Here is a 24640-nt window from a genome sequence, read left to right as displayed (position 1 = left end):
GAGCTAAGAACATATCAGAAAACCTTCATTTTTGTTTTCTTTTTCCAATGAAGTTGAAAAATACATTTAGGGCTAGTTATTCCTTCCATGTGAGATATTAGGCTGACTTTTGTAATAATTAAGGATGTATAATAATAAATTATTATAATATTAATACGTAAGTATCCCTATTTTCTGGTCCAGAGTCCTAGAGGGCAAATGTTATCACAGTTGCTTTGGTCAGGAATAAGCCTCAGTGTATGTCACAGTCTGCTACAAAAGCTATTCCTAATTTTTATTTTCTCGTCACTAAATGAAACTGTAATTTTACAGTGCAGGGATGGGGCTGTCACCCTCGTAATCCAGTGCTCAGTTTCTGTATTACCAAAAGAGGGACAGTGAGATATTCTGTGGTGTCTCCTGTTGTGATCCAATGTCACGTGCACATTGCCTCTTACGTATTTCGCCAAGTGTTTCATTTGTATGTACGCAAGCCTCAAGATCTAATTTCCAGCTTATAAAAAATACAGGGGAGAGAGAAACAAATTACATTATACTACAAAGGAATAATCAGAGAAATCCAGAAAGTGGGACATTCTATAGGACAACTTGGTCTCTTCAGCATATCATTGTGATGGGAAAAAAAACACCCCAAAACCTGTTATGGATTAAAAGAGACTTACAGGACACAATAGATGCAAAATGTGATTCTGGACTATATCCTACCTTATACAAAACAAGCATCAAGGATGTTTAGGAAATTTGAACATGGCCTAGATAATAGATGATTTTATGTAATTATTCATTTTTTTAGATTTAATAGTTATTTAACTATAGAGGAAAATGCTCTTGCCTTGTAGAGATGCTTAGTGAAGTATTTAAGGAAACACACCATAATAGCAATAATTAAGTTTGAAAATACTTTAGCGTAAAAAGAAAAATGGGCTAAAAACATAAAACCTTCAAGTGAAACAAAGAATTGATTGCTTTTGTTCTGGGTGGGTGGACTTATGGGAGAAATTTGGCACTAAGAGGTTAGGAGAAAATTGATTCTCCCATTCTCTATAATTTCCCAAATAAAACACTTAAAAAAGTTGGGTTTTTCTTTTTTGTTTGTTTTTTTAAATAACATCAAACAAGAAGAACAAGTGTCTCTGTTTCTGAAAAGTCAAGTTTTCATTAGTCATTTATATTTAGGATTTCTCACCTTTCATACTGAATAAATTAAGAAAAAGAAATAAAGAGCCACATTTTAGAGAAGTGTTTTCATTACAATTTAGATGTGGTTAGAGCTTAACCGCAGCTCAAAAGCACATGCAGTCCAAAAGGGCAAATGCTTTTTTGCTCTTTTGATCATTAGTATAGAAAACTAAGAAGGATGTCATACAGAAATAGTCTAAAATGGGAACTAGTTGACTGAAATCACCAAGCATGGGAATAAAATAAAATATTAGTTTTAACAGTTCTTCTCCTTAGTTCAAAATGAAAATTTGGATTCTGGAGAGAAACATATGTCAAAAGAAGGCCCCTGGCTGTACTTCTCAGCTTCACCAATAATAGACCACATTATTTAAAGTTTTACCTACCTAATATATATATTCTGTTTTCACACCACAGCCACTTCAGCTCTTCCATCAGTTGCCACACAATATAAACTGAAGCAAACCAACAACCAACCATTAGAGCCCAAAACGTGCTATACTGTGTGTGGAAGAAAATAAATGACACAGTTTTTGGTTCATTCACTCTCATAAAAATAGAAATAAACAAATAAACCCTTTGTATTCAAAACTTCTATATCAAACTGCACTGAAGTCAACTCAAGATACTCTTCTTGTGTCTTGTTAAAGGTCTGATCCACGCACCACCAGCTTTGATGTCACCTGGGAGCTTGCTGGGATGCAGACTCTCAGGCCCACTGAGACTCCTGAATCAGAGTCTGCATTTCAACAGGACCCCCGGGTGACTTGCATGTACATTACCGTTGGAGAAGCACTGTTCTAAAGAATAAATTTATCTCAAAATAATGCTGGTGTTGCAAGCTTTCATCAGAGTAACTACAACATGAGCATCATGAACTAATATATATGTATCCTCAACTAAATGCGGGGCATTCTTTTATTGAAGGTGTTTTGGGGGAACTAATAATGATGAAGAAATCCCCAGATGTAGCAATGCTGTTATTCAAGGCCCCAATGGTTCAGCATCATGACATTCCTCAGCTGAGCCAAGAGAAATCTGCACTCAGCATAGAATAAGCCCCCATCACTCATAAGAAAAACGTATTATCTAGAGAATAAAAGGGTCTCAAAGAAGTATCGCCAAAACTTAATACTTAAGCCTACACATAGTAATAAATAAAAATGGAATCTCTTGGAAAAGAAACAATTTAAGCCAGTTTATACAATGTAGAAATACGGTTTGAATTAGGAACTTTCACAATAAACGTGAATTAATTTTAATCAATTTTTCATGTTTATGAGATCATGATTTCCATTTTTTTATTCATTTGTACATGGTATACCTACCTTAGGAATGAACTTTTTCACCAGCAACAGGACAAAGACTAATGTCATTAGAATACCTAGCACAGTCCCCGAAGAGTAAAAGAAAACAGGGCTCCTGTCAAGACAAGCAGATAAAAGCCATTTAAATGCCAAGTCGCTCTTTCAGTATTAGAAACATGTTTAACTTGACAGTAGTCATAAAGATTATTAAGAAGAAAAACTCAGATGGCAGCTTTAATTACATCCTATACTCTTAAAAAATGAAATCTCTACTTGAAATTTATGGTAGCTTGCCACTAACTCGAAACAGAATGTCTGAGTTATCTTCTATGTTTAGAATCTGGTCCAATAATAATTATTGGAGCACCTATCACATAGCAGGCACTTGTCTGAGAGCTTAACATGCTCTCACAACAGTCCTGTGAAAATTTTACATGGGAGGAAACTGAGGCGCCAAGAAATTAAAGGCTTTCCCAAGTCAGTACCTGCCAGTTGGAGGATTCAGGCCTGCAGCCCATCTCCTCTGAGTCCAAGCTTTACTCTTCAGGCTATGTAAGCAACATCCAATTTATTAAGACCATGGAGGACATGAAACACACTCTCTTAAGCCATAAGGAAAAACTTGAAAATAAATAATGTCCAGAATAGCAAGTTAAGAAGTAAAATATTATTGGAAAGATATTCCTTTTTCATGAGAGAAGTTATAAGAAAAAAAGTATCAGGATAATATGTTAAATTCAACCTTCTGTATCAGAGCCACAAATCTAGGAGGTGGTGCAAATGTAAGAGAGAGGAAGGCACCCAGCATCAGAAAACCTGAGTATAAATTTCAGCCCTGGCAAGACTACTCATGTAATGACGGATGTCGGTTTTCTCATTTATAAATTGAGAACAATAATCCAGAGCTCACATAGTTGTTAAGAGAATCAAATCAATTAAAATAATGTATAGGGGCTTTCCTGGTGGTACAGTGGTTAAGAATCCGCCTGCCAGTGCAGGGCACACAGGTTTGAGCCCTGGTCTGGGAAGATCCCACATGCCACGGAGCAACTAAGCCCGTGCACCACAACTACTGAGCCTGCACTCTAGAGCCCGTGAGCCATAACTACCGAAGCCTGTGTGTCTCAACTACTGAAGCCTGCACGCCTGGAGCCTGTGCTCCGCAACAAGAGAAGCCACCGCAATAAGAAGCCCTAGCACCACAACGAAGAGTAGCCCCCCTCGCTGCAACTAGAGAAAGCCCGTGCGCAGCAACAGAAGACCCAACACAGCCAAAAAATAAATTAATTAAAATAAAATAAATCTATTTAAAAAATGTATATTGATACATAATACAAAGTAATGCATGTGAAAGTACTCTGTAAGCAGTACATATCATACTATACAAACAAATGTTACTGGTTTTAAAACCTTTCAAACACTGTCTTCAGACCAATTGTTTGCAAAATCTAAAGCAAGACCTAAAAACTAGTGTGGAACTATTCAGCACAGGGTTAAAAATGTCCTACTCTTTTTGATTCACAAATTTAAGAAAGTAAAAATGAATACTTACTGACTCAAGGTCTTTGCATAAAAGAAGAGGAAAATGCCCGCCACAAACACAAGGAAGAGTTTGAAATCCACAACTGGAGCAAAAAAGACACAGACACACAACAAACAAAGATTCTGTGTCAATGTAGTGTAGTGAAAAAAAGCCAATTTACTGAAATGTCACTCCAGAAAAACTGATTCCAGAAATCAAGTATAATAAAAAGAGACTTACTGTTTCGATTCACTCTTACGGTATAGATAAATATCTTCCTGGCAGGCTTCACAGAGAAGCACACAGTCTCCCGATATGGATTGATGGTTATGGTTATATCATTAGACTCCTTTGGTGTCCAAAGGTTATGAATCACACATTTGATAATAGACAGAATGGTTTCTGGATACTGGCAATTATATCTTTCTGTGATATATACAATACTGAGCAGGCCTGAACTGGTAATTTTCACCTACAAAACAAGAACAAACGAATTCACAAACACAGAAGTTAAAACTTCTTACAAGCTTCTTAAAATCATGAGAAAAGGAGTAAAGAGAGCCCAAGACTGGTTGAGTAAAGAACACTCAGAGGTACCTGGCAACATTCTGATCCCAGGGACAGATCCAGAGATCTGTGTTTAGTCAACACACACTGGAGCACAGACACTTTTTAAAGTGGATGTTTCTTCCCCTGAGTTGTGGATGATGGAATTCCCTCTTCCAGCAGGTTATTGTGGCCAAGAGACATGTGAAAATGGATGAGATAGAAAATAATAGGTAGCAAACTATTTGGTTATAAACCTAATGAGAATAGGGTTTATATATCTACCACTTCTACTGTGACTGAGAAAAAAGCATTTCTATCTTACAGATCAGCTGAGCATATGTGATTCAGGCTTCTCTCACCATGCCCGCTGAAGAAGGATCAGAACCCAACCCCAGGTCCTACTCAAGTCTCAGAGCAAAGAGCCACCTACAATACTAAGCAGATGATGACAGCCCAGGGATCATTAAAGGACAACTCTGCTGCTGCCTTTGTCCCTCTCTATTTCTCTTCTTTGTCCAAGGATACGGCAAGCCTGAAAAGGGAAAAGAGAGCACCAGCTCTGAATCTCAGGCCTCAGTTGAAATCACCCATTATCTGTCTACCAACGCCCCGATTCTCTTGGATTTTAGCTCCTGGCTCTCTGCTGCTCGCTCTCCAATACTACTTCCTGTCATGTCTCTGGGATTAAATATACACAAGATACACACAAAACTCCTTCCAATATCCTGTCCTCTTGGTTCCTTGAACTCCTCCCCTCTTATGCTCCACTCACCTCAGCTAATCATGCCTGCAGCCACACCCCAATCTTGTCAGTCCCACACTGCAGCCCCCAATACAGGCTGCATGAAATGCACCCCACTAGCTGACCACCACCTCCTACCTTTCCAGCGTGCCTCCCTTAACACCCCGACCCCAGCAAGCATTAACCCCAGCAGGGAGCAAGCACCTTTCCTCTGCTCCTCACCCTTGATGTCCTCAGCCCCTTCTTTTCCAGCTAAGTTCCATGATCAATCATTATAAAGCATTCCCTTATATGTACCCTTAACTTGTTTGTGCCCCTTGTGCTTTGTCACACTCACTTACAAAATCCAACCCTCCACCTATTCCACTTTTGCATCTGCACCACCGATCATGCTGGAGAAACTCGTAGTGCTCTCACTGCAAACCCTTGACTGTGAACCTGAAGTAGGACCGGAAGGCTGTCGGCAATCATACCACACACTCCTATCCAGTGGCTCTTCCACTCTCTTCAACGATGACCTCACGGCTTCTCCTTCCTCAATACCCCAATGACTTCTCCCTGCCTCACTTCTGGCTGGTGATCCTTCCTACTTCACTGAGAACGGAAGAAATCGGAAGAGAACCGGGAGGGCTCTTATCCCCATATCCCCCCACCTGTCAGCATCTGCAGGCACATGCTCTGCTTCTGGCCTGTGCATTTCCAGAGGAAATTTCTGCCATGGAGATTTACATGCTCCATTCTAAAGGCAAGCCCCCAACCTGTGCACTGGATCCGACCCACCTTGGCTACTCAAGGACATCCCACCAGTACTTCTTCCCACTCTACTAGACCATTCCTATCAGCTTACAAACATGCTGGCATTTTTCCCACTTAAAGAAAAACACAAAAAACCCTTTTATTGACTCCATTTTCCCCTTCAGCTATCACCCCCTTTCCTCGCTTCCCACTACAATAAAATTCTTTTTAAAAGTTGCCAATACCTGCAGCCTCCGGTTCCTCTCCCCCATTTCTCTCTTTCGCCACTTCAGTCAGGCTTTCATTTCCAACAGGCTGCCCCTGACAAGGTCATCTGTGGCATGGTGTCGCTAAACCGAATGGTCAACTCATTCCCAGTCATTCTATCTGATCCATCAACAGAGTCTGGCGCTGCTGATCACTCCCTCCTCCCTGTCGCACTTCCTGGGGCTCCCTGGGCACCTCCTTCACTTGTTGCCCTTTCTCTCTCTCCTCTGCTGGCCCCTTCCTCCTCCCAGACCTCTTAATATCTGACTGACCCAGGCTCAGTCGCTGGTCCTCTCCTCTCCTCCATCTAAACTCACTCCTTCGTCCCATGGCTTTAAGCACCATCTATAAATACGCATCACCACTTACTTTTGTAAAAAGAAACACAGGAAAGATATACCAGAAACTAACAAGATTGATTACCTACATGGGTTGGGTGGGAAGGGATGAGGGGGAGTGACGCTTCTCTGAGAATACCTTTGTGTAGTTTTGACTTTTGAGCCATATTAATATTGTACATACTAAAAAATAATAATAAAATCAACCAGGATGAGGAAAAACTCTGAAATGGAAACAAATAAAAACAAGTGTATTTCAAATGAATAATATAACCATATTGAAGGGGGATGGGTAGGAATGAATTAACCCAAGTAACTTTTCAGCACAATATTTAGACTGTGACCCCTCAAACTAAAGATAAAACACACTGTAAACAAATACTGAGCTCTTGTTACTAGGTTTGTTTTTCACAACAGTATGGCTTAACAACTCTGAAATTACTCTAGGATTAGGCAAATAAATCAATATATTGATGAGAATGGGAACCAGGTTTCTCACAATCAGAGAAGAGAGTTATAGATATGGAAAGGAGAAAGACTAGAGTGAACCCAGTGGTGTTGGAGAGATCAGAATTCATGGTTTTTGAAGACAGACAGACAGGAAGTAAGAAGAAAGAAAGGAAGGAAGAAACAGCCATGTGTATAGGAGTATGGGTGTGTATATACACATATGATAATGATATCCGGTAGTAATGAACACACCTGACACTGAATGCTCCTTGCAAAAATGTATGACTCCAGAGCTGCGTCTAAGAAATTACAGGATAAGCTTGGGAACATCTTGTTTGCCAGAAGGTAAAGAAGTGCTCAAATAATGATAGGCACAAGTTAAAGAACATAAGAGCTAGTTCGAAGGGGCTCCTACTGGCCAAATCTAGGACAATTTGAATAACAAAACAAATAATAAAAGTAAGGAATTGTAGTCCAGCAAATGAATTGGCAATCCATGAAACCATATGGATATAAATAAATGGGGGAGGTAAAACTCTTCCTTATAGAAGAATGCCAATGAATGTAGAAGGAATAATGGAATTAGAAAATCACCATTTGATAAACATCGTGATGATAACTGATTCAGGCAAGCATCATCAACAGATAATAAAACTAGGGAGTAAAAGTTTGATGAGGAATAAAATATATACACAGTCTCAAATTATCCCCTCAAAATAGTCATTCATTACAGAGGTGAAAATAGTTATCTTACAGTGGTAAAACTAAACTGACAGATAACACCTTAACCAAGTGACCAAAGTGGTGTATATTATCAGTAATAGTACAAAGCAACATCAAGTGCCTATTGATATGATGTGCCTATTGATATGATGATGTCCTAGCTCTTCCCTCAGCCAGAACACTCTTCCCTCAGATACCCTGCTGGGTAACTCACATCACTGAGATCTTACTCATGTGTCACCTTTTCAATGAGAAAGACCCTGACCACTCTTTTTAATACTGCAACTTGCCTCCACCCCCCTCATTCCACTTATCTTACTCTACATTTTCTTTTTTTATAGCACTTACTAGTTTTATAATTTTCTCCTCTTTTACATTTATAGCTAACCCCACCCTACCCCCTACCCCCATTCCCAAGAGTGTAAACATCACAGGAGCGGGGATCTATTTTGTTCACTGATGGATCCTAAGAGCCTAGAAGAATTCCTGGCACTTAGTAGGTGCTTAATAAATATTCATTAAATGCTGAAGGAAGGAAAGTGCTAGGCTATTAAGAGTAATTACTATCTTGACCACACCTGGGATCAGAGGTAACTTCAGATTTCTATAGAGAAGGGTCTGAGATAGCAATTATTTTGGAAAGTAGGCAAGAGGGTATTGTCTTGAGCCATGTCCAAACAGCAAGCACACTGCACTCAGATAGTATATCTACTTGGAGTGGTTGGAGAGGGGCTGATGAAGAGTATGGAGGTTAACGTCCCCTCCCATAGCCCCCCCCCAACCTGAACTGCTGTGTGTAATCCCCCAGGCAGCTTTCATACTGATACACAGCTCTATGTCATACAAAAGCTACTTCTACTCTTGAAATAGTACGTTTTAACTCCCTGTTCCTAAGACATAATTTGAAAGTAGGCTCTTACCTGCACAGTTGACCATATATACTTCCATTTCACTTGGGATTTTTGATTGTAGCAGTAACAGTCTGACTGAGACGTTTTAATTAAATCCATTTCCTTCAAAGCTTTACATCTTGCAACTGAGAAATGGAAAAAAGAATATATTTCCTAAATATGTAATTGCCCAGAATCTTATCTTCTTTTTTATTCACAGGGTTAATGACGGCTGTTTTTGTAGTCTATGGCCAGTAAATTCTTCCACATGGTAATTATAGTCCTTCAGTCTTTCCAATCTAGCAGGAGGCAGACAAAAAGATTACAGTCCAGTACCAATACTCTTATGACAGATGGAGGGACTGCAAGAGCATGGAGAATAGGCACTTCTTCAATCTTGAAGTAGAGGGCAAGGATTGAGGGAGGCTTCCCAGAAAGGAGGAAACGTGAGAGGAGCACTGAAGCACAGTCAGAGGCAACGAGACAGAAGTCAGGGGGTGGGGTGACAAATGTGTACAGAACCATGGAGATGAGGGAAATCATGGAAGTGCTTCGGCCATTCACGAGGACGGAGTGTAGGGAATACACAGGACATTTCAACACCTGCAGCTAGAGAGCTAGGTGGTTTCCGTTACACTGAGGAGGGTGGACTTCCCGCAGAAAGCAGAGCATTGAAGGATTTTAGGTAAGTGTCAAAGTGTCGGCAAGACACTGTTGACATTCCAAAGGGTTTCACTGAGAAGAGTTCAGTGAAGATGTAGGCAGGGTTCAGGCATTAACAACAAGGAACCGTGAAGTTCCCAGGCACCAACAAGAGCAGAAAGCCTTCAACATCCCTAGGCCTGAAATGGCAAAGGGAGGACCCGTTGTTACCAGAGCCGAGAGGAGAGTAGTCTAAGGGGATGCAAGCCCTGCCAGAGCTTCAGGGGGAGCTCTCTCCCGCCCTCCCATCAGTGCCTCTCATCTGCCAAACCATTGGAAGCCAGAGGGCAAAGAAGCCCACAGAGGCCAGCTTCCGGGAACTGAGCAGGGGAGAGCAAGGCACAGAATGGACCTGTGGGAACAGAGAACACAGTCGTGTCTTAGAAAGAGCATTCTGTAGGCCACGCAAAATGTTAGAGGGGCAGAAGACTGAAAGCAGAAGAGCTGTGGAGGCTCCCGAAGCAGTCTAAACAAGAAACAAACTAAGGAGGCAGGAGAAAGAACAGATGTAAGAGCACCTAGGAAGTGGAATCAACAGACTCAGAGATTCAGAAATGACCTGATGGTTCCGGTGAGTGATATAAGGAATACTAGAGAAGAAGCAAAAAAAGGGGAAGAGTTCAATTTTAGAAGTACTGAGCCTTGGTTGGTGGGGCTAGGTGAAGATGGATAGGTCTGTAGCACAGGAGAAGTTTGGCTGGAGACAGATGTAGTACATACATACGTGTGTGTGTTCTGTGCAATACACAAAAAATATTTTATATATAGTATGTAATATATAATACAATATAACACAGTGTAACAGAGAGAGAGAGAAGACAGGTGCAGCGTTACAGATGGTAAATGTAGTAAATGCCACAAGAAAATTATGAAGTAATGGGGTTCATTTTTTTCTGAGGCTGTTGCTATATTTGAATTTAAAATGAAGTGAGATGAAAGTCACAGATGCTTCTGGACCCAGGATAGGGTATCACCACTACGTCTGTCATATATGAAACAGCAACAGGGAATGTTTACGTGCACATCAAGAAACAGGCTTTATGCCCCAACCCTCACTCCTCTAAGGAGAGTGTGATCAGCTGTTTCTCCAGAAAAACCTGAAATGAAGCTAGAACAACCTGCTACACCGAAGTTGGGGAAGGATCGGGTAACCAGTAATAACAACTCGACAATTATATCCATTTAGGGAATAACACTAAGTAAGTCCAGATAGGTCCTGGTCCTGCCTAGAAACACCTTAGCATTAAGCTGGAGAAAAGTGAAGAAACAGACACTGTGAATGCCCATCAGCTCTGAAAATACAACTGCATAAAAGTCAAGGTTCTCAGGTGGCTGCACAAAGCAGAGAAGTTACACGAGGATCCAGTACCCTCCACTGTGATGCTGTGAAACCATTTAATCTTTACTCTTAACACTGTGACGCATATGTTTTTAAATATACCAAGAAATTTGCAGAGTTTGAGATGCAAATATAAGAATCCAGGTTAAGAGGCAGATCTCAAAAAGGCATGAGAAGGAAGCTCTAGGCTCTCTTTTAAATATAGGATACAAAAATTAAAAATGCATTCTTTCATGGTCTGTTTATACACAAGGGCACAAAGGAGAATGCAGAACAGTGTTAACAACACACACAAAGCAACAGATGCTGAGAGCCTTCTTGCGTGTATCTGAGACACAAATGACTCCTGGCCACGGGCTGCACAGGGGACAGGGCCCTCCCGGGACCCCAAGGGGCTGCAGCTGGCTGTATGAAAGACGCGTGTCCAAGGAGGCAGTGCAGGCCCTGGAAGAGCCTGAGCGACTGCGATGATAACACACCACGCACGTTAAAAGCCCTCAGCTAGTGACCACAGGGAGGGCTCCGGACTCGCCTTCTGGTATCCCATGTTCTGCCTTCCGCGGTCCCCTGTGGGCTCTCTAGGCAGGAACAGGGTGAAATCAGGCGGCTGGAGTTGAGAACCTTATGCTGGGAGTCCCCAGTGGAAGAGGGGATTCCTACCTATCGTTGGGAAGGGAGCACACTCTGGGGCTGGGGTCAGGTGAAGAGCGTGAGGTCTGTGGTCTGCAGACCCCAGCAGCCCAGACCACCATGAGAACGTTAACTGCAGCCCGTTCTCTCTTCAGGGTTACTCCTAACACCATACGCGTGCTCACTAGGGGCTTTTCTTGTGGTCTTTCCAGGGTCCCTCCGTGCATCCCGTCTCCTAGAGAGCGTTCCACCACTTCGAGGGCTGAGTCAATTCCCCTAAGTATACGAACTACCCTCTTGTTAGTGGTCTGAGGAAAAACCCTTTGGAGCCTGAGCTTTGCAAGCAAACGCTGCCTTCCAGTGAGGTTTTTTTTTTTTTTTTCCATTTTGGTCCTAAGACTGTCTCCTAAATCATTTGATATCTGTAACTCTTCAGATAAGAGCAAGATGACGCAATGTGGGTAGAGCGCAATAGCTTGAATTTAGGAATAAATGCTTCTCTGCTGTCCAGGCCGCAGCCTTCTTGAACTTGGGTTACTATAAGGGACTTCTAGCTGGTCTGCTTACAGAATCACCTCTACGATGCTCCCCTACAACCTATTCTCTAATCAGTACAGGGACCTTTTAGAAACATCAACCAGAGCACAGCATTTACCTGCTCAAAACCCTCCAATGACTTCTCGTCACACCCGTAAGAAAACCCACCCTCCTTTCCTAGGACCTGGGTACCTCTGACCTTTCCTCCTGCTTAGCCTCTCCGGCCACACCAAGCGTCCTGTCCTCAGGGTGCCAAGCCACCCCTGCCTCAACCTTTCCTACACGCTGTTTCCTCCATCTGCAACCGGCTTTCCCCAGATCTCGGCAGAGCTGGCTCCTTCTGATAGATAACGTATGTATTTGCTCAAAATTCACCTTCTCAGGAAGGCCTTCTCTGGCCCCACTGTCTAAAATGGCACACTCCTACCCCTTTCACCCACTTTCTGCTTACTCTGCTTTATTCTCTTCATATTATATATGTATTTTTTAGTTTATACTCTCTTTCCATGAAGTTAGGGACATGGCATGTTCATTACCGTATATGTAGCATTTAAATATTTGTCTTTCACGTGTGTGTTGTAATTCGAGAGGACTGGTAGGTTATTTGGGCGTGCATAGCCGACCCCGTGAAAGCCTGGCCAATCTTTATTAAGAGGCTGGCCAGTGCCAGCACTGTAAAAGGGGGGGCACTCTGCTCTTCCCCTTGAAGCAACCTAATGCTGGACACCTGTCCAGCCTGTGCCATTGCCATCCCACCCACAGAACCTGCAGGCTACACCTCCGCCTTACCCTACCCCATCATCAATGTACCCTTAACTAGAGGGTGGAGAGCTGTAACCCTTAATATCCCTTGGGCTGAGAACCCTCTTCTTTCTCCTCACCAGGTAGAAGAGGGCAGAGGGAGGCAGGAGGTGGTGATCAGCGTGTTTTTGTTGTACTCTATATGGTACATCAGTGTACCCTGTGTAAAGACCTCCCAGTTAGAAGAAAAGAACTTGCTCTGATTTCACCTTGGTCTTCAACCAGATTAAGGAAAGTACAGATAGGGGTACGTTGCCCTGATTCTTGATATTTACAGAAACACTACTAAAAGCATGTTGCAAAGGGCGTCTCCCCTGGAATTCTCCAGAGCGACCTCTGGCTTTTGAGGTGAAACTGATGTTGAATTCACACAATACATGAGACATTATAGACAAGGTGTCAGCAATTCATGGTGCCCTCTGGCTGCCCTCATTGTTATCACCTGTCTCCTGAGGTGAATGCATCTCAATCCACCCACACAAGAATTCCTAATTATCTAAGGAACTTGAAACTCACAGCCACAAGAAACCACAACCCTAGCTCCAAGTGAGTTCATGTGAATCTTAAGCCATGGCCAACTAGCATAAGACAGTGACTTTGACAATCAAGATTCTTACCACAGCTGGCCCACTGCCTTCCTAGAGGGAACCAGATCTTTTAATCTTAGATTGTTTATAAACGTTGTCTTTCCTAGGCCCCTCCTCCCTTCAGTAAGCTTCTAGAGACATTTCATTATTCAGTTTCTACTTCCTCTATCTCTGCCTGCGGGTAGGAAACAGAAATTATAGCCAGCTTCACTGCCTGGCTGAACTCTACCACCTGTTCCAGCCCTGACACTGAGGGCTGTGAAGCTGCTGTGAGGTCTGCAGGTGTCATTTATTCATGCAGTCTCAGTCTTTGCTGGTTCATTCAGCTAGGATTGGAACCTCCTAGTGTCAGATCCGGGCAAATCCAAATGTATCACAATATCAACAACATCCCCTCACGAGGCAATCCAGAAAACAAAAGGGAATTTCTAGGGATTCATAAAAATGTAATAATAATCATTCATTTGGTCAGACGAGAACAACACCTGCCTAGGGAGAGCCACTGCTTCCCCCTGGAGCTGAAATATTTCTCCTCCCCAGAGGGTGCTCCCATAACCTAGGCATTCACTTCCTCAAGCCTCAAGTCAGGAGAGGGGTCTGCAAGTGTGGGCTATCCCAGCTCTGCCTCATTTCCCAAAAACTTAGGGGTATAAGCAGGACCAACCCCGAATGCCATGCTTATTATGGCTACCCCAGCAAGGCCATGGACCGAGCACGGCCCTCCTTAACTACCTGTAGTCCTCGGCAGGCTCTCTTGAACCTTTCAATAAACCTGACTCCTGGAGAACAGTGTATTTCTGGACATTTGTGCCCAAACTGCTATGACAAAGTGCAATTCTTTACATTACCAAAGGATGTGAGTCAGGGTTACCTTTACCAGTGAAATCCCTTAGTTCACATAAAATACCATTCAATTTGAAAATATTCAATTAATCTAATGTTAGGACTACATATCATATATTAAAAAAGAGACAACTGCACATCACTTGCTTTAACTGATAAATTTAGAATTATTCTTTTGTACTACTTTTGTCATTTATGTTTTCCTAAATGTATAAAGATACAATTAGGTTAAAGAGTTTAGTCATAAACTAAATTACCTTTTATTTTAAGGTAAAAATACTTAGTCAAAACTTCAGGCTTCCGGGAAGATGGCGGAAGAGTAAGACGCGGAGATCACCTTCCTCCCCACAGATACACCAGAAATACATCTACACGTGGAACAACTCCTACAGAACACCTACTGAACGCTGTCAGAAGACCTCAGACATCCCAAAAGGCAAGAAACCCCCCACGTACCTGGAGGGGATTAAGAGCGCTGCTTAAAGGAGCTCCAGAGACGGGCGCGAGCCGCGGCTAAAAGCGCGGACCCCAGAGACGGGCATGAGACGCTAAGGCTGCTGCTGCTGCTGCCGCTACCAAAAAGCCTCTGTGCAAGCACAGGTCACTATCCACACCCCCCTTCCGGGGAGCCTGCCAGGGTCCCAGGATCCAGGGACACCTCCCCCGGGAGAACGCACGGCGCGCCTCAGGCTGGTGCAACGTCATGTCGGCCTCTGCCGCCGCAGGCTCGCCCCGCACTCCATGCCCCTCCCTCCCCGCTGGCCTGAGTGAGCCAGAGCCCCCGGATCAGCGGCTCCTTTAACCCCGTCCTTTCGGAGCGAAGAACAGACGCTCTCCAGCGACCTACACGCAGAGGCGGGGCCAAATCCAAAGCTGAGCCCCTGGGAGCTGTGAGAACAAAGAAGAGAAAGGGAAATCTCCCCCAGCAGCCTCAGAAGCAGCGGATTAAAGCTCCACAATCAACTTGATATACCCTGCGTCTGTGGAATACCTGAATAGACAAGGAATGATCCCAAATTGAGGAGGTGGACTTTAGCAGCAAGATCTATGATTTTTTTCCCTTTTCCTCTTTTTGTGAATGTGTATGTGTATGCTTCTGTGTGAGACCATGTCTGTATTGTCTTGCTTCCACCATTTGTCCTAGGGTTCTATCCGTCCATGGTTTTTTTAAAAAAATTTTTTCTTAATAATTAATTTTAATAACTTTATTATATTTTACCTTCGTTCTTTCTTTCCTTCCTTCCTTCCCTCCTTTAGGCAACGAATCACCCCAAATTGAGGAGGTGGTCTCTGAGAGCAAGATTTATGATTTTTCCCCCTTTACCTCTTTTTGTGAGAGTGTATGTGTATGCTTCTGTGTAAGATTTTGTCTGTATAGCTTTACTTCCAACATTTATCCTAAGGTTCTATCCATCCCCCTTTTTTCCTAAATAAATATTTTTTAATTCAATAACTTTATTATACTTTATTTTATTTTTACTGTATCTTCTTTCTTTCTGTCTTTTTTCCTTCTTTCCCTCCTTCCTTCCTTCCTCCCTCCCTCCCTCCCTCCCTTCTTTCCTTCTTGCCTTCTTTCCTTCTTTCTTTCTTCCATCCTTCTTTCCCTCCTTTCCTTCTTTCTTTCCTCATACTTCTACTAATTCTCTCTCCTTTTTCTCCCTTTTATTCTGAGCCGTGTGGATGAAAGGATCTTGGTGCTCCAGCCAGGAGCCAGGGCTCTGCCTCTGAGGTAGGAGAGCCAACTTCAGGACACTGGTCAACAAGAGACCTCCCAGCTCCACATAATATCAAACGGTGAAAATCTCCCAGAGATCTCCATCTCAACACCAGCACCCAGCTTCACTCAACGACCAGCAAGCTACAGTGCTGGACATCCTATGCCAAAAAACTAGCAAGACAGGAACACAACCCCACCCATTAGCAGAGAGGCTGCCTAAAATCATAATAAGTCCACAGACACCCCAAAACACACCACCAGACGTGGACCTGCCCACCAGAAAGACAAGATCCAGCCTCATCCACCAGAACACAGGCACTAGTCCCCTCCACCAGGAAGCCTACACAACCCACTGAACCAACCTTAGCCACTGGGGACAGACACCAAAAACAACGGGAACTACGAACCTGCAGCCTGCGAAAAGGAGACCCCAAAAACAGTAAGATAAGCAAAATGAGAAGACAGAAAAACACACAGCAGATAAAGGAGCAAGATAAAAATGCACCAGACCTAACAAATGAAGAGGAAATAGCCAGTCTACCTGAAAAAGAATTCAGAATAATGATAGTAAGGATGATCCGAAATCTTGGAAATAGAATGGACAAAATGCAAGAAACATTTTAACAAGGACCTAGAAGAACTAAAGATGAAACAAACAATGATGAACAACACAATAAATGAAATTAAAAAGACTCTAGATGGGATCACTAGCAGAATAACTGAGGCAGAAGAACGGATAAGTGACCTGGAAGATAAAATAGTGGAAATAACTACTGCAGAACAGAATAAAGAAAAAAGAATGAAAAGAACTGAAGACAGTCTCAGAGACCTCTGGGACAACTTTAAATGCACCAACATTCGAATTATAGGGGTTCCAGAAGAAGAAGAGAAAAAGAAAGGGACTGAGAAAATAGTTGAAGAGATTATAGTTGAAAACTTCCCCAATATGGGAAAGGAAATAGTTAATCAAGTCCAGGAAGCAGAGAGAGTCCCATACAGGATAAATCCAAGGAGAAATACGCCAAGACACATATTAATCAAACTGTCAAAAATTAAATACAAAGAAAACATATTAAAAGCAGCAAGGGAAAAACAACAAATAACACACAGGGGAATCCCCATAAGGTTAACAGCTGATCTTTCAGCAGAAACTCTGCAAGCCAGAAGGGACTGGCAGGACATATTTAAAGTGATGAAGGAGAAAAACCTGCAACCAAGATTACTCTACCCAGCAAGAATCTCATTCAGATTTGATGGAGAAATTAAAACCTTTACAGACAAGCAAAAGCTGAGAGTTCAGCACCACCAAACCAGCTTTACAACAACTGCTAAAGGAACTTCTCTAGGCAAGAAACACAAGAGAAGGAAAAGACCTACAATAACAAACCCAAAACAATTAAGAAAATGGGAATAGGAACATACATATCGATAATTACCTTAAATGTAAATGGACTAAATGCTCCCACCAAAAGACACAGATTGGCTGACTGGATACAAAAACGAGACCCATATATTTGCTGTCTACAAGAGACCCACTTCAGACCTAGAGACACATACAGACTGAAAGTAAGGGGATGGAAAAAGATGTTTCATGCAAATGGAAACCAAAAGAAAGCTGGAGTAGCAATTCTCATATCAGACAAAATAGACTTTAAAATAAAGACTATTAAAAGAGACAAAGAAGGACACCATAATGATCAAGGGATTGATTCAAGAAGAAGATATAACAATTGTAAATATTTATGTACCCAACATAGGAGCACCTCAATACATAAGGTAAATAGTAACAGCCATAAAAGAGGAAATCGACAGTAACACATTCATAGGGGACTTTAACTCCCCACTTTCACCAATGGACAGATCATCCAAAGTGAAAATAAATAAGGAAACACAAGCTTTAAATGATACATTAAACAAGATGGACTTAATTGATATTTATAGGACATTCCATCCCAAAACAACAGAATACACATTTTTCTCAAGTGCTCATGGAACATTCTCCAGGATAGATCATATCTTGGGTCACAAGTCAAGCCTTGGTAAATTTAAGAAAATTGAAATTGTTTCAAGTATCTTTTCCGACCACAACGCTATGAGACTAGATATCAATTACAGGAAAAGATCTGTAAAAAATACAAACACATGGAGGCTAAACAATACACTACTTAATTACGAAGTGATCACTGAAGAAATCAAAAAGGAAATAAAAAAATACCTAGAAACAAATGACAATGGAGACACGACAACCCAAAATCTATGGGATGCAGCAAAAGCAGTTCTAAGAGGGAAGTTTATAGCAATACAATCCTACCTTAAGAAATAGGAAACATCTCGAATAAACAACCTAACCTTGCACCTAAAGCAGTTAGAGAAAGAAGAACAAAAAAACCCCAAAGTTAGCAGAAGGAAAGAAATCATAAAAATCAGATCAGAAATAAATGAAAAAGAAATGAAGGAAACGATAGCAAAGATCAATAAAACTAAAAGCTGGTTCTTTGAGAAGATAAACAAAATGGATAAACCATTAGCCAGACTCATCAAGAAAAAAAGGGAGAAGACTCAAATCAATAGAATTAGAAATGAAAAAGGAGAAGTAACAACTGACACTGCAGAAATACAAAAGATCATGAGAGATTACTACAAGCAACTCTATGCCAATAAAATGGACAACCTGGAAGAAATGGACAAATTCTTAGAAATGCACAACCTGCCAAGACTGAATCAGGAAGAAATAGAAAATGAACAGACCAATCACAAGCACTGAAATTGAAACTGTGATTAAAAATCTTCCAACAAACAAAAGCCCAGGACCAGATGGCTTCACAGGCGAATTCTATCAAACATTTAGAGACAAGCTACCACCTATCCTTCTAAAACTCTTCCAAAATATAGCAGAGGGAGAAACACTCTCAAACTCATTCTACGAAGCCACCATCACCTTGATACCAAAACCAGACAAGGACGTCACAAAGAAAGAAAAACTACAGGCCAATATCACTGATGAACATAGATGCAAAAATCCTCAATAAAATACTAGCAAACAGAATCCAATAGCACATTAAAAGGATCATACACCATGATCAAGTGGGGTTTATTCCAGGAATGCAAGGATTCTTCAATATACGCAAAACAACCAATGTGATAAACCATATTAACAAACTGAAGAAGAAAAACCATATGATCATCTCAATAGATGCAGAGAAAGCTTTTGACAAAATTCAACACCGATTTATGATAAAACCCTGCAGAAGGAGGGCATAGAGGGAACTTTCCTCAACATAATAAAGGCCATATATGACAAACCCACAGCCAACATCGTCCTCAATGGTGAAAAACTGAAAGCATTTCCACTAAGATCAGGAACAAGACAAGGTTGCCCACTCTCACCACTCTTATTCAACATAGTTTTGGAAGTTCTAGCCACAGCAATCAGAGAAGAAAAGGAAATAAAAGGAATCCAAATCGGAAAAGAAGAAGTAAAGCTGTCACTATTTGCAGATGACATGATACTATACATAGAGAATCCTAAAGATGCCACCAGAAAACTACTAGAGCTAATCAGTGAATTTGGTAAAGTTGCAGGATACAAAATTAATGCACAGAAATCTCTGGCATTCCTATACACTAATGATGAAAAATCTGAAAGTGAAATCAAGAAAAAACTCCCATTTACCATTACAACAAAAAGAATAAAATATCTAGGAATAAACCTACCTAAGGAGACAAAAGACCTGTATGCAGAAAATTATAAGACACTGATGAAAGAAATTAAAGATGATACAAATAGATGGAGAGATATACCATGTTCTTGGATTGGAAGAATCCACATTGTGAAAATGACACTACTACCCAAAGCAATCTACAGATTCAATGCAATCCCTATCAAACTACCACTGGTATTTTTCACAGAACTAGAACAAAAAATTTCACAATTTGTATGGAAACACAAAAGACCCCGAATAGCCAAAGCAATCTTGAGAACGAAAAACGGAGCTGGAGGAATCAGGCTCCCTGACTTCAGACTATACTACAAAGCTACAGTAATCAAGACAGTATGGTACTGGCACAAAAACAGAAAGATAGATCAATGGAACAGGATAGAAAGCCCAGAGATAAACCCATGCACATATGGTCACCTTATCTCTGATAAAGGAGGCAGGAATGTACAGTGGAGAAAGGACAGTCTCTTCAATAAGTGGTGCTGGCAAAACTGGACAGGTACATGTAAAAGTATGAGATTAGATCACTCCCTAACACCATACACAAAAATAAGCTCAAAATGGATTAAAGACCTAAATGTAAGGCCAGAAACTATCAAACTCTTAGAGGAAAACACAGGCAGAACACTCTATGACATAAATCACAGCAAGATCCTTTCTGACCCACCTCCTAGAGAAATGGAAATAAAAATAAACAAATGGGACCTAATGAAACTTCAAAGCTTTTGCACAGCAAAGGAAACCATAAACAAGACCAAAAGACAACCCTCAGAATGGGAGAAAATATTTGCAAATGAAGCAACCGACAAAGGATTAATCTCCAAAATTTATAAGCAGCTCATGCAGGTCAATAACAAAAAAACAAACAACCCAATCCAAAAATGGGCAGAAGACCTAAATAGACATTTCTCCAAAGAAGATATACAGACTGCCAACAAACACATGAAAGAATGCTCAACTTCATTAATCATTAGAGAAATGCAAATCAAAACTACAATGAGATATCACCTCACACCAGTCAGAACGGCCATTATCAAAAAATCTAGAAACAATAAATGCTGGAGAGGGTGTGGAGAAAAGGGAACACTCTTGCACTGCTGGTGGGAATGTGAATTGGTACAGCCACTATGGACAACATTATGGAGGTTCCTGACTTACTTCACTCTGCATGACAGACTCTACGTCCATCCACCTCACTACAAATAACTCAATTTTGTTTCTTTTTATGGCTGAGTAATATTCCATTGTATATATGTGCCACATCTTCTTTATCCATTCATCTGTCTATGGACACTTAGGTTGCTTCCATGTCCTGGCTATTGTAAATAGAGCTGCAATGAACATTGTGATACATGACTCTTTTTGAATTATAGTTTTCTCAGGGTATATGACCAGTAGTGGGATTGAGCAAATATTCTTGAAGGATTCCCTCACTAAACAGGTTTTATTGGGGGGGCTGGGAGGGACAGGATGGGACATTTTTTATGTAGAGTTGTCAATAAGTATTAGACAAAACAGTGTTTCAAAGTTATTGCTAAGAAATGATTTCTTATTTTGACAGCAATGGAGCTAGAAGCTTCTGGGAAACATGTAAATCACAAAAGCAGCTCAATTTTCTATCTGACAGAAGGGGAAAAAAGAGGGCTACAAGAGCCACTGAAGAGACAGAATGCAAGGTATCTTTTCAATAGAAGGCTGTTCCCATCATATAACCTTTAAGGACAACTTCTAAATGCTAGTAACCTCATTTTTCAATTCTGGGCACCTGTACTTAAACTTGTTACATGCCTGGTAATTCAGATGATGTTAAAAGTAAGGTAAGTGAGTACCAAATGAAATTAAGCATACACATTCGAAGAACCTAGGGGCAAGACGGGAATAAAGACACAGACCTACTAGAGAATGGACTTGAGGATATGGGGAGGGGGAAGGGTAAACTGTGACAAAGTGAGAGAGTGGCATGGACATATATACACTACCAAACGTAAAATAGATAGCTAGTGGAAAGCAGCCGCATAGCACAGGGAGATCAGCTTAGCACACAGGGAGATCAGATCGGTGCTTTGTGACCACCTAGAGGGGTGGAATAGGGAGGGTGGGAGGGAGGGAGACGCACGAGGGAAGAGATAGGGGAACATATGTATATGTATAACTGATTCACTTTGTTATAAAGCAGAAACTAACACACCACTGTAAAGCAATTATATTCCAATAAAGATGTAAAAGAAAAAAAAGTCTCAGTTGTGAAGCCCATCTGTAAGGGCAAGTGTTGCTATAAGGCTACAGAAGTTGCCATTTCTCTTAGCTGTGGACTAGAATTTTATCAACTCAGTGGGCATCCTGCATGTCTCAGGCAGAACAGAAGCATTTATGTATGATTTGATTAACAAAATAAATTAGTTGACATGTTAACACTAAATCTGGTAACAAAAACCTGAAAAACAGTGGGTTCATTGAGGCAAATAAAAGGTAAGGAAATTATTGGAGAACATTCAGTAATAGAACTTCTTCATCTTTACTGATGAGAAAACTATGGCCCATAAAGACAAGCCTGGACCAACGTAATTCTGCAAGTGGGTGGCTGAATGTAATGACCGAACTAGAGAAATCAACGTTCTGGATGCTGGTCCAAGGCTACTTACAATTTTGTGTTTGCAGCCATACTCAGAAATCCTCCCTCTTAGACAGATCTGTGATTTATTTTTTCATCAGTACATACTGGTTACCTCTCCTACTACCAAGCCTTTGTTCCCTCTTGTAAAATGGGTATATAAATGGTACCTACCCCATACAGCTACTATGAGTATTCAATAAGATAATGCAGTTAAAGCACTTTTAACACTGCCTAGCACATAGTAAATACTCAACAAATGTCCATTCAATGAAAACTGGTATAGAAGAGTCCCCCAAGGCGTATGGTAGCTCCAGCTCAATCTGATAACTGCCTTTATCCTTAGACAAACAATCCTGATTTTATTGGAGGGTAGCAGCTATGCCCAGCTACACTTGGTTGCCTCCCTTGCAACCACAGGGGGGCAATAAGATGAAGTTAGTGGACAGTGATTCCAGGAAATCTTTTAAAAATAGTGAAAACAGTGAAAAAGAAACGTTAAGCTCATAGCAAATTAGTAGCAGTTGTGGAGTTAGAACTCCTGCCTTGCCCCACTCCAGACAGCCCATAACAACACTATGAACAGCTACCATTTCTTGTTTCCTTTGTACCAGGTACACGTTAAACATCACAGTAATCCTGTGAAATATTATCCGTGTTTTACATGTGACCGGTAGTAGCATGACTCACTCAAGGTCACAGAGCTAGTAAGGGCAGGGGAAGTTCAGTCCAATTCTAAAGCCAAACCTTCTCTAGTCTTGAGTCCAAAGTTTTACCTAGATAAATAATAATATTTTCAACCTAAGTTGATGTATACAAATGCCCTGTGTTGAAAGTCGGGAGACTAGGATCATCTGTACAATGACTATCTGTGTGTCCTTGGACTAATCAAAACTTCTCTGGGCTTCGGCTGCTTCTGCAAAACGAGGGAACTGGGCCAGAATGAACTCTGCAGTTGCTTCTAACCCTAAAATTATAATGTCCAAGTGCCAGCAGAGTCCAGGGACGCCCAAGCAGGCGGTAAGGGAGGCCGCGCCCGCGGAGGAAACCTTAAGCCGGGCAAGGAAACAGCTCCCCGCGCCCCGCCGCCCGGAGAAGGGAGAGCTTGGTCCATCTCCGGGGAGCCGGGCGAGACGGGGGGAGGGGGCGAGGAGGGCGGGGATAGGGAGCGGGGGAGCCGAGGAGCGTGCGCGCGCCCGCCGCCCGTGCCCGCGATTACCTGACAACGCCGCCTCGTCCTCCTCGCCGCGCACCGCGTCCGCCGGCAGCACGGCCAGCGGCGGCAGCCAGAAGAGCAGCCAGCACGTCCCCGGGGACGGCCGCATCCCGCCAGGCGGTCAGCTCCGCGCGGCCCAGCGGCGGGACGAGACCTGTGGGTCCCTCTCGGCCGAGAGTAGCGGAAATGCCGCGGGGCCCAGAAGGAGACCAGGAGCCGCTGCGGCCTGCGCGCGGGAACCCGGAGGTCCCGCCCCCCGCCCCCGCCGCCACCGTCCCGCTCGCGCCCTGTCCCGCCCCTCCCGCCTCCGGGGCCCTCCGGGCTCCGCCCCGTCTCACCCTGGAGGGTGTGGGGAGGAGCCGACCCTTCGTCTGAGAATTGTGCTTACAACTACCCTGACCCGTGACGGTGGGGCTTTAGGGCTCAGTTGTCAGAGCTTCTCAGAGTCATACCCCCGGAAGGCGAAGGCCCTTCAGCAACCCTTTATTTAGAAATAAAAATCAGTTTATTTTTCCTTTTTGTTTGTAACAGTAACAGATTGGCAATTTGGTTGCTTAAATAGCATTGACTTTTCACATTTAAGTATAAACGGCATGTAAAACGTTCTCTCACCAATATATCCCCTAAAATTAACGTGTGTGTGTGTGTGTGTGCGTGTGCGTGTGTGTGTGTGTTTAAAAAGATGTAGAGAACAGGCTAGTGGTTGCCAGGGTGGGGGGAGGTGGGGGAACTGGGTGAAGGTGGTCAAAAGGTGCAAACTTCTGCTAGTTATACGATAAGTAAGTTCTGGGGATGTAATGGTGACTAAAGTTAACAACACTGTAACGAATATTTGAAAATTGCTAAGAGTTGATCTTAAAAGTTCTCGTCATTAAAAAAAATGTGTAACTGTGATGAAACGGATGTTAAATAAATTATATGTGCAATATATACATATATCAAATCATTGTGTTGTACCCCTAAAACAAATACAGTGTTATATGTCAGTCATATCTCAATAAACCTGGAAAAATATCTTGTGTGGTTTTAATATTGATAATGAGTATAGAGCTTGTAGTCTTAAACATTATTATACTGTACTTTTTTTTTTTTTTTTTAAGGTCCAAACCCTCCTCAGGCCTTGGAAACCCATTAATGTGATTCAATATTTCCTACTAAACACTCGGTAGAACAAAAGGTCATTTCCTCTTTTCTAATTTTGGACTTCTGCTAAGGTACTTCAGAGAAGCCAGTTGT

The 24640-nt window shown here is 42.0% G+C and overlaps 1 protein-coding gene across 9 annotated transcripts in view; it reads right to left on the bottom strand.

Moving 5' to 3' along the window:
• NEMP2 (nuclear envelope integral membrane protein 2) overlaps positions 1–23662 on the bottom strand; it is a 42622-nt gene extending 18960 nt beyond the window's left edge. For 4 of the 9 annotated variants that reach the window (XM_067741187.1, XM_067741186.1, XM_067741190.1 and 1 more), the window contains exons 1-7: positions 23408–23655; positions 8733–8848; positions 4249–4480; positions 4039–4111; positions 2972–3034; positions 2508–2601; positions 1566–1680 (exon numbers count right to left, since the gene is read on the bottom strand). In XM_067741187.1, coding sequence (XP_067597288.1) covers positions 1566–1680; positions 2508–2601; positions 2972–3034; positions 4039–4111; positions 4249–4480; positions 8733–8848; positions 23408–23513 — 799 coding nt within the window. In that variant the 5' untranslated portion in view covers positions 23514–23655. Of the gene's footprint in view, positions 1–1565; positions 1681–2507; positions 2602–2971; positions 3035–4038; positions 4112–4248; positions 4481–8732; positions 8849–23407 lie in introns of all 9 variants that reach the window. The other 5 variants (XM_067741193.1, XM_067741194.1, XM_067741195.1 and 2 more) reach the window with 4 other exon arrangements.
• Positions 23663–24640: the final 978 nt, after the last annotated feature.

Source organism: Pseudorca crassidens, chromosome 6, assembly GCF_039906515.1.
Source record: "Pseudorca crassidens isolate mPseCra1 chromosome 6, mPseCra1.hap1, whole genome shotgun sequence".
NCBI lineage: Eukaryota > Metazoa > Chordata > Mammalia > Artiodactyla > Delphinidae > Pseudorca > Pseudorca crassidens.
Note: the sequence above shows the minus strand (reverse complement) of the source record. Positions and strands in the feature narration are given on the sequence as shown.